At 41.7% G+C, this 9,839-nt stretch overlaps 1 protein-coding gene across 1 annotated transcript in view; it reads right to left on the bottom strand.

Moving 5' to 3' along the window:
• Positions 1-360: 360 nt before the first annotated feature.
• The window catches only part of luzp2 (leucine zipper protein 2), a 140,004-nt gene continuing 130,525 nt past the window's right edge, over positions 361-9,839 (bottom strand). Inside the window, exons 11-12 of the mRNA XM_062394629.1 lie at positions 7,046-7,120; positions 361-1,272 (exon numbers count right to left, since the gene is read on the bottom strand). Of these exons, the coding sequence (XP_062250613.1) occupies positions 1,162-1,272; positions 7,046-7,120 (186 nt within the window). The 3' untranslated portion in view covers positions 361-1,161. The remainder of the gene's footprint in view (positions 1,273-7,045; positions 7,121-9,839) is intronic.

Genomic DNA, 9,839 nt, shown 5'->3' with positions numbered 1-9,839 from the left:
CACAAATTCATCTTAAAGAAAGAAAAAAAAAAAAGATTCCTACTCTTGGCCACAGAATATCGTAGAAAAAAAAAAAGAGATGGATTGCAATTTGAAGGACAAAGAGTTTAGGTCGTATCATCTCGTCTCTTCCGAAAAAATTTCACAAAGTCAACTTTCAAAATGATGTGATGAATACTTGGTCTGTGAGAGAACACAGATTTCTCCCCGACCTCACATGTGTTGGTGGCTCATTAGCAACCTCCCCTCGCCGTGTTGGACGTGTAATTAACATTCAGCAGGTGTAAACCACGGCCCCTGAGCCGCGCGACCTTTCTCCCTCTGTTGATCACAAACATGCTCACTCATTTCTTTCCCACAAATAACCATTTATTCTGCACACATTTACTGAAAATTACAGTTTATTGAAAGGACACAGAAAGGTCAGATAACACGGATACATGTAGCTAGGAGTTACTACTCAGTGCATGGCACATTCTCAGGGAGACGACCCATTGTGAGTCTTTGGCTCTTTGCCTCTGGAGTGTTGAAGGCAGGAAGAGTGCTGAAATATTAAACCTTGAACAGTTGGCCAGCCAACTTGAGCCTCTATATTTCAAAATGTGGAGAAGTAAATTAACCGTGCTACAATGAGTGACAAACAATAGTCTAAGTTGGGTAGTAGTAGTAGTAGTTATAGTAGTAGGGGTATCTCTTATTTGTCAATTGGTTTATACTTATCACAGGATACAGTGTCAGACCTCACCAGTGCAAAGGGATTTTTCTAGAAAGATCACACATTTAGAAAGCAGTGTCCTCACTCAGAAGAAAACTCAGATGAGTAAACAACAGATGAACAATCATGAAACAAGTTACCAGTGCCATTGCTACCTTTTTAAAAAGAAGTTCTAGAATGCATGCCGTTTTTACCATGGAGGATTTTCAGATGACGGTTCGAAGTTTGACAATTCCAGTGTCTCAGCTTTTTGCAAACAATGCTGATATGCGCATATGTAGCTGTCGAGTGTGTGTGTGTGTCTGTGTGTGTGCATGTTTAAAATTTGTCAGTATGTGTGTGTCTGTGGGCGCACATTGTCTTTTGTGAGAGTGCGCAAAAGTGTGTGCTCTTAGAAAGATCCTTCAGGCAACAGGAGCTCCGCGGTCTGGGGACACGTCGTCCGCTCAGTCGTCTTTATGTGGCTTCGTCTTTTTGCTGCTGCTGCCTCCCTCCGCCTCCTCGCTGGCATCTGAGCGCTTCGTGTTGATTCTCCCGGTCTCTGCTTGGCTCCTTTGCTGTGGGGGGTTCAGAAGATACAGATTTATAATGAGCAAGAGTGACACCGTGATGTTCCTCAGTATAGACATGTGCTGGTCTCTAGTTTGAGCAGGAAATACCTGCGGGATACAGATGATGTAGAAAAACCTATATTTTTTTTTATTTAAAGTTAAAACTGATGTAACGCTTCTGCTACTATTACTACCCAATGACTGGGGTTAGAGTCGGAGTTTGTTTCACATAAGTTATAAAGTTTGAGGAGCAACTTAGAGGCTCATTTAAACTCAATGTTATTTATGTTTATAGAAGCTAATGGTCAAAAGAGATGAAACGGAGCAGTACCACTTTAAATCATGGGGGGGCAGTGTAGCCGATATCTGAGGGGAGATGACAATAGGATTTAATTATTGACAAAACACTTATCGCCACCTTTGTTTTTTGTGGATGTGATGTAGGCCGGCAGCGATGAGTACTTTGTTTATGGATGTTTATATTTTCATATTTTAGGAAGCATAAATAAGTCTTATCAACCGGTTGCAGCTTGAAAATGCACCTTCACAAATTCCCAATGTGCACTCTGGGTGGGGGGGTAAACACAGGGAGGCTGTGATGTGGGGGCGTTAAGTACAATTCATATTTTCCAGAATATCTTTTGCGGAAAACCCCCCCAAAACCAACGATGGTTGTAATGAGCAACACAAACATGACTGTGATAAAATGCAGATACATGTAATTTAACTGTAAATTGAAAGTGTGTTTAAATGAGTCTTCATATCGGAAGTTGAATGGTAAACACAGCCGGTGTGTTCTAACGTTTCGAGGTGATTGAGACTGTGAAGAGAGCGGTGCCGGTGGATTGAGGCGCGGCTCAGGAATCCAGCTGCTTTTCATTTCAGCTCTGGAGAAAATGAGAACAGCCTTTGAAAATAAATGTAATTAAGTACCTGGTGAGATGGAAAAGCAGCAATTCCGAGCGTTTTGAAGACCAACACTGACAGCAGCCTGTTTACAGTTCAATGGCACATGGCAACACAATGAGTGTGTGTGTTTGCGGGGGATGTGTGATATGTTCCCGTTCTCCTGCTGTTGTTCACAAATTCCCGCTAACGTTTGAAAAAGAAAATTATTAATATCATTAATGGAACCCAATCTTCTTAAGCATTTTGAATAGTTTCAGCCATTTGAGCAGTGGCATGTTTAAGAAGTGCTCAATGGCACTAGGAACCAATTCCCAGGTTATTCAGCCCAAATGTTCCTTTTTAATAAAATACCAACTGCAGCGTAGGAGATTGAGAATCTTGGTGAATTCTTCTCCATCTGCACACCAACTGCATCTCTCTCTTTGTGACCTTGGTTGCAGTTCACCTTGTGGGTTTGGGTTTTTTCCTTTTTCCTGTGTTTGTATCTTGTTTATCACCAGAAAAAGGTGACTTAGGAACATCCAACAGTTTGTGAGCAGGGGAGGATGTTTTGGACAAACTTTGTCAGTGTGTCTTCAGTCAAATTAAACAAAATCATATCACAGCGAACAACAATTTAAGGCGCATTCATTCTCAGGAGCAGACGGGACCTTCTTTCAATGCTGTTTTATGTCGTCTGTATTTTTGCGAGTTTTTTTAAAGCTCACAGACACACACAGCCCAAACAAAGCAGTACTAGTGGAAACCATAGGGGGGCAGTGCAGTCAATTGTTAAAGCAAGATGACCATAAGATACACGGACGTGGAAGACGTGGAGTGACAGAGACTCTAGATCTCTCCAGATCTCTAACTTGGTGTTTTCCATTGTTGCATTAAACAGCCGTGTGCAGAGCTACTTGCCACATGGTAGCTCATGCTATCACACCATCTTCCATTGCTCATAGTTTCAGCTACAGTTGTGTGCGTAAAGGACTTTCTCTTTGTACGTATCAAGAGCCTTTATATATTTTCTATGCATGTTGTCAGAGGCATAGTTTGTTGAAGAACGGACATCGTTTGCTCTATAGATGAGAATTGGTAGAAAGTCAGAATCCTTCCTCCACTGCCCTGTTGTATTTTGGGCGCACGTCAACCACCTAATTAACCGACTGTCAAACGGAGCAGACTCTGTTCCTCTTGGAATATGATGGCTACAAAAACAAATAGAGCCCATATGAAACATTTTCTTTGTTTAACCACAAAAAACTGCATATCTGACTCACAACGGCCCCTTTGTGATTCTTGCACATCATCCGGTGTGCACTTCCACTTTCACAGTTTTAATGAATTCAGGAATGTCAGAGACGAACAATACCGATGCCACCATGCTTCACAGATGTGCTCCGATGTTTGAGAATGTCTGAGTTTCCTGAATCACATTATATTTTTAACCCGAGAAGAACCAGGGGAAACCAAACCTTCCCTCTCAGAGATTCTTAATGATGTACTCTTACATTAGAGCAGAGTTCTTCAACAGGGGGTCCAAGACCCCTAAGGGGTCCGCGGAGGTACTTTAGGGTGGGTCGCGAAATTGTTTGGTTTATTAGACAATTTTTTTATGTTTTAAAAATTAAAATTTTTGTTTGGACAAATTTAAATGTAATTAAATACACATTAACGTGAATCCAACATATTGTAGTGAATGAATAAATTGATCATCTTTCATTCAGAATCACACAATAATCAAAACATGAATATATTAACCTGTGTATTATTTGAATAGCTTAGTATTGAATGCACAATAACAGGGTAGCTATGTTTATACATGGCACTAGGCCCAGTTTAGTATATAACACAATTTTTTTTAACTAAACTTATTTATATATATATATATATATATATATATAGATAGTAGGGGGTCCCTGCCCCATCTCTCCATCAGTTGGGGTCCCTGGCCTGAAACATGTTGAAGACCCCTGCATTAGAGTGTAACGTGAGACAGGTTGGTGTTGCATACTGTGGTTTTAAAAGCTTACACAAACTGGTCCAGCGTTATTATCTCCATGTTGTAGACATAACAGTGAATGTGGTTGAAAACCCCAGTGGGTGTGAGCAGGTCTGTCAGGTTGTCAATGTTCAGGCCACATCGATACCAGCCTCTCCTGATGAGTCTGCCGTACGAGACCGAGTCAATACGGGACTGCTGCTTATTCTACAATATATCTCAGAGAGAAAAGTGCAGATGTTCTGTTTTCCTTTTAAATCTTTCTGTGTCGAACAAAGAACACACCGAGCGCAGGAGCAGCCCTCTATCCGGGGGATGCCTCTCAGGTTCCCGGTCTCACGATACAGTATAATGAAGGGGGAGCACTGACAGGAATAACGGCCACTTTAATGCAGATTGATCCACAGAGACTGGAATGCAAATCGTTACTAATCAAAGTGTTTACTACACCATGAATAGCAAGTGCTGTGTACCGGCAGGCAACCGGGTGGGAGAGATGATTACAGATCCACTGGGGCAACAAAATGTGAAAACCCGTGAAAATAATAAAGATAGAAATGGTTTTATTTAGAGGTGAGAACACTTTTGCTCAACTGACACTCGAGAAGTCACCCACTGTCAACTTTGTGATATTTTCAATTAAAAAAGTGTCAAAAATTACATTGTTAACTCTCAGATTTGTGTCTATTACTTAATTCTGTGCTTGTCTTTCTTCCCGTGATAATACAAAATGGCTCAGATACTCTGGGGAAAATATTTCGACTTCAGTAAAATGTGATTGCGCCATTTCACTACATTAATCCTGAAAGAGAACACCATTATTTTGTTCTGCTTGGAATCAGTGACACACAACTGTTGTTTTACATAAAACGTCCTTGTCTCTCTCTCTCTCTCTCTCTCTCTCTCTCTCTCTCTCTCTCTCTCTCTCTCTCTCTCTCTCTCTCTCTCTCTCTCTCTCTCTCTCTCTCTCTCTCTCTCTCTCTCTCTCTCTCTCTCTCTCTCTCGCTGAATCTCATTCTGGCACGGAACACCAGCGAAGTGGAATCCTCCCATTCGTCGAGATCTCGTTTGGAACATTCTCGTATTCTTGTGCAAATAGTGTCCGTGTCTAAAAATGGATCCCCGCCACTTGGAATGCAAGGCATCCGCTCAGTTAGACAGTATCGCGCCGGAATGAGATGCATTGTTTTGCTGTAACCATCTGCTGCTGCCAAACAGGTGTGACTCAATTCAATAATATGATGAGGGGGGCGGTTGTGCGTGGGCTCTGGCGGGGCAGTGAATATTAGATTGTAGAAGAACGGTCGACTTCTTTAAGGAATGTGATGCAGACGTTGTGTGTCCTTTCACGTCGTATTGTGTTGGTGAAGACTTTAATCATTTTGTTACCCTTCGCACCAGCGCAGCCGGGAGGACACACACATAGAGCTTTCCTACAGCCTGACACACACACACACACACACACACACACACACACACACACACACACACACACACACACACACACACACACACAGTAAGAACAGTGTGTTTATGCTGAATTCTGCCTGCCTGCTGAAGTCGGTAAAAACTTTAGGGATGTTTGTACGGGCCATTGCCTCGGGTGTGATTTCTCCCTCTGCTGTCACTGGTCAGTCAGACTGTGACAGATCGTTACTTTGAGTGACAGCTGGGGACACAGGGCTGCACACACCCACAGCTCGACAGTGACGAAATGACACAAAACACAGTTAGAGATCTTATCCTGTCATTATGAAACTGTGGCGGGAAAAATATGAATATGACGGAGACGCGACAGTGTGGATAATAAATGAGAAACACTTCAGTGACGTGATGTCACAATGGAGTCAGAAAATGCATTGTTAAAAAATGCCTTTTTCAAGGTATCTCTGCAGCCTATAGGACAATAGACACCACTTAAGTACATGGTAGGAAAAATAACTATGACATCATCATGAAGTAAGAAAATTATGTTTTATAGTCAGTGATGCAACATTCGCAACCAGTAAGATTAGAGACATGATCTACAGCTGATTCATATGAAACCATCCTTTGTTATCAAAAGATATAAATGATATCACGATGATGCCGATATAAATTATCATGAATATAATTTATCCAGCGCACATCAAGGTTTGCTTTGTCCCTGCAATCCTGTTTATATGATTATTAGTTTATGTAAATCTGTGTAGTCTCTCCTACGTGTTTTAAAAATGTTGATTATTAAATTGCTGTGTGAAGCAGACTGAAAATGACAAATTGCTATAATCCACCACAGAAGAGCAACTGAGAAGATGAAGCTGATTATATTCAATATTTTTCTATTCGTCCACAAAAGGTTAGAAACCAAGAATTGTTTAATCCCACAGTTGATTTCCCTGAAGCCTCATCTCTAGTGCACTGGAGCTGCATTGTTGTCCAAATACTCTTAAAAACAAATCAGCGAGCAGTGGAGAGATTCACTGGATGTTTCTTCATCAGCACAAACACGCTGCTGTGGAGTTTATTCTGAATCCCGGACACACGTCATTAACAGTTCTGTAAATAATGCACCAAATTAATCTGCGGCAGAAAAGAAAGTCCCCAACAAACGCATTGTTTACCCCTGTTGGTGAAATGTTAGTTTAAACCACAGTGTCCAGTGGAATTAGAAAAAACCCTCAGATGTTTTTGAAAAGGAAAAAGAAAAAGCATTCATGACCTGGAGATTTAAATACATTTGAATAAGGTGTGAAAATGATGAGCTGGTTGTTTTGTTGTTTTAATCTTTATGACCCTAATGAACTTACTGATCATTTCTCTGCCGAAAGAAAAACAAGATTTCAGGGGATTGACAAGTGAGTATTTAACATCTGCTGTTTCCATACAAATCCCAGTGACGCTCACCTGCTCGGCCTCTGGTTGCTTTTTACTGTCCGGGGCCGATTCCTCCGTCTGGTTCTTGAAGCAGTCGCCTCCGGTCTGTGGAAGCAGAGGGAGAATAACTCAGTGAGCAGTGAAGGGGAAACATGACGGGGAACTGGGTTTATTCAGAGGAAACACGAGATGAACAGAGCCAGACGATGAATAGACTCAAATCAGTGACATTAACGTGCCCTTTCCGTTTCACATGAAAGGCACGGAGCGTTTCATCGGCGGCTTCTGCATCTGTGGAATCATCCAATTAACTTTCTCATTGGAATTGAGATTTGATGACAGTAATCAACCAGAAAATTGCAGATCAAATGAGTGATAATTTGATAATCGCTCAAGTAATTTACTCATCAGAAATACCACAAACATTTGTTGTTTTTTTCTGCTTTTCTAGTTTGTTTGATTCTATGCACCGTTTTAAATTGAATGCCGCTCGGTTTTTGGATCCTGGTTCGATAAAAAAACAATTTCCAGATGTTTCCTTGGGCCCTAAAAAGATGAGACGGACATTTTTCAACATTTCTTGGCCTTTGTAGACAAAATGATGAATCCTGAACCAATCAATACTTAAAATAATCATAAGTCGCAGCCTTACAGGATGTTGTTCTTTCACAGAACTGCACAAGCGATGTGAGTCATTTCTCTGAGCGATAAACCCGAAGCCCTTTCTCTTCAGTGGTAATGAGTTTTTTTTTTTAAACACAAAAACACTGTCACATTAATGTCCATTAATTACTCCTCCAGCTTTATCAGGTCCTTTGTGGATGAAGTTTTTGGAAGCACCTGCTCTAACCCGAGTGTTTGGACGTGTCTCAACACAAGTGGGACGAGCGAGGAGTGGAAGACGAGCCTGTGAAATACACAACAGGTCAAAAGATCCTGTGCCGCCTCCGGTTTTCCTGCTTTTATTGAAATGTAAGGAGTTCAGGAGTTCAGTGAAAGATCCACCAACATCTAGCTATGTCTTCAGTGTGAAATGGAGAATCTGAGTCCGATGTGTTTATCAGTTTCAGTTCTGATCAGCGGTTATGGAAACATGGACACGTCGATATTCCCCCTCCAGCCTGATGTGTTGACGAGCATCAAATTCCATCTGTCTCCGTTCAAGCAGAATCAAGTTTGAAGAGACTGAAGTCAAATAAATCAAAACATCTCCCCGGCCTTCGAGCTGCCATCTACAATCTACTGACCTCGTTCACCGGCCTGTTTGTGACCTTGAAAGTAAAGAAACAGACAAAAATCATTTTTAGATTTACCCAAATTTTAAAAACATGCATTTACGAGCTAATTCAATTGTTATAAAAGTGATACATATTTCTTAGTGGATTTCAGGGTTTGGGAATTGGGTTAATTTACAGCTTTCCTGCAGCACTACAATTAAATTAGAGCCTTGAAATTGATGCAAACAATTTCTACAACGCAGCTTTTGTTGATGACTTACTAACCCTCTGCACAAAGGCAGCGTCAGAACAAACTGTTACTTCACCCCCCTCGTGCATCATAAAGGAAAACAGCCCGCTGCAGGGAGAACCCACTGACTGGTTGGTCCGAGGTTCTTCCTGCAGCAACGCACTGAACCGAAACATGCAGAGAATAGAACAAGATGGAGGCTTCACATGAAGAACGGAACAACACAAGGAATATAAATCATTGTGTTTCACTCTTGCTACTTTTAAGTTGGATAAAAAGGTTTTAGTTACAGGTGCATGGTTCTAAAAGCTTGTAAAATACAGATATGATTGCATGTTGACAATTTACTATGATAACAGCAGATATTAAACTTTTATCACGTTATCTTTTTTATTTCACCCCAGTAAAATACTGCAACTTTGACTTTTACTCCCAGTTTTTGTTGATCCAACGTAAAATGACCAACAATGCATCAAAAGGTTATTTAAGGACCAACACACCCACCGGTTCCCCGATGGATGAAGGTGTGTTTGCTTTTCAAACACAGTGAGTGCTCTGAATGGAAAACGACATCTGTCTGACACTCGCAGAAGGCACCCGGGTTTCACTCGGTACAAAAGGACCCCGAGACATTGAATTATGTAAATTTGAGATGGAAAGATTGAGGTGTTTTAAAACCTTTGACCGGCGGCGTATACATTTCAACCTGTTAAGTATGAGCTTTGTCTATGAAAAGCAAATCGTGTATTAGATTGCCCGTGAAACCTTTCACATTTGATTTTCAAACCGCACCACAGGCCGGGGGACCACACACACACACACACACACACACAGACACACATACACACACACACACGCACACACAGTGTCGCTCCTCATTTCCTGGCGGCGCCCGCAGGGAGGAGGGGACGAGATGCGGCGGCGTCCACGAGCAAACACAACATCTGAGTCTCTGTTTCAAATGCGTCTCCTCTTATCTGCATCACACGGTTTCTCACTCTCGCTGAAGGAATTTTAAAACCCTGCCAAAATTATATGTTCAAATCTTTGGACACGGCTGAACATTGTTGTTGGCACAGTTTCATTAAGGAACGATCGCTTTGACAAACTTTCCACAGACGGTAATTCCCTTCTCCGGGTGGCGAGCCTGTGGTCTGTCAACTTATCCCGTAATACTACTTGATAATCGCTTGTCAAAAATCCGTATGGAGCACGTTTGCTTCCCTGCTTCTGTCAAAGCCTCTCTACCTTCTGGGTAAGTGACTGATCACGGCTGCCTGGGTCCTGGAGGAGAAAGGCTGCAGACCTGAGTGTCTCTGTTTCCACAGGAGAGGTCTGGGACTGTTTTCCTCTTTTC

This window comes from Platichthys flesus, chromosome 1 (genome assembly GCF_949316205.1).
Source record: "Platichthys flesus chromosome 1, fPlaFle2.1, whole genome shotgun sequence".
In the NCBI taxonomy this organism is placed as follows: domain Eukaryota; kingdom Metazoa; phylum Chordata; class Actinopteri; order Pleuronectiformes; family Pleuronectidae; genus Platichthys; species Platichthys flesus.
The sequence above is the reverse complement of the archived record's forward strand: the minus strand, read 5'-3'. Positions and strand labels throughout refer to the sequence as shown.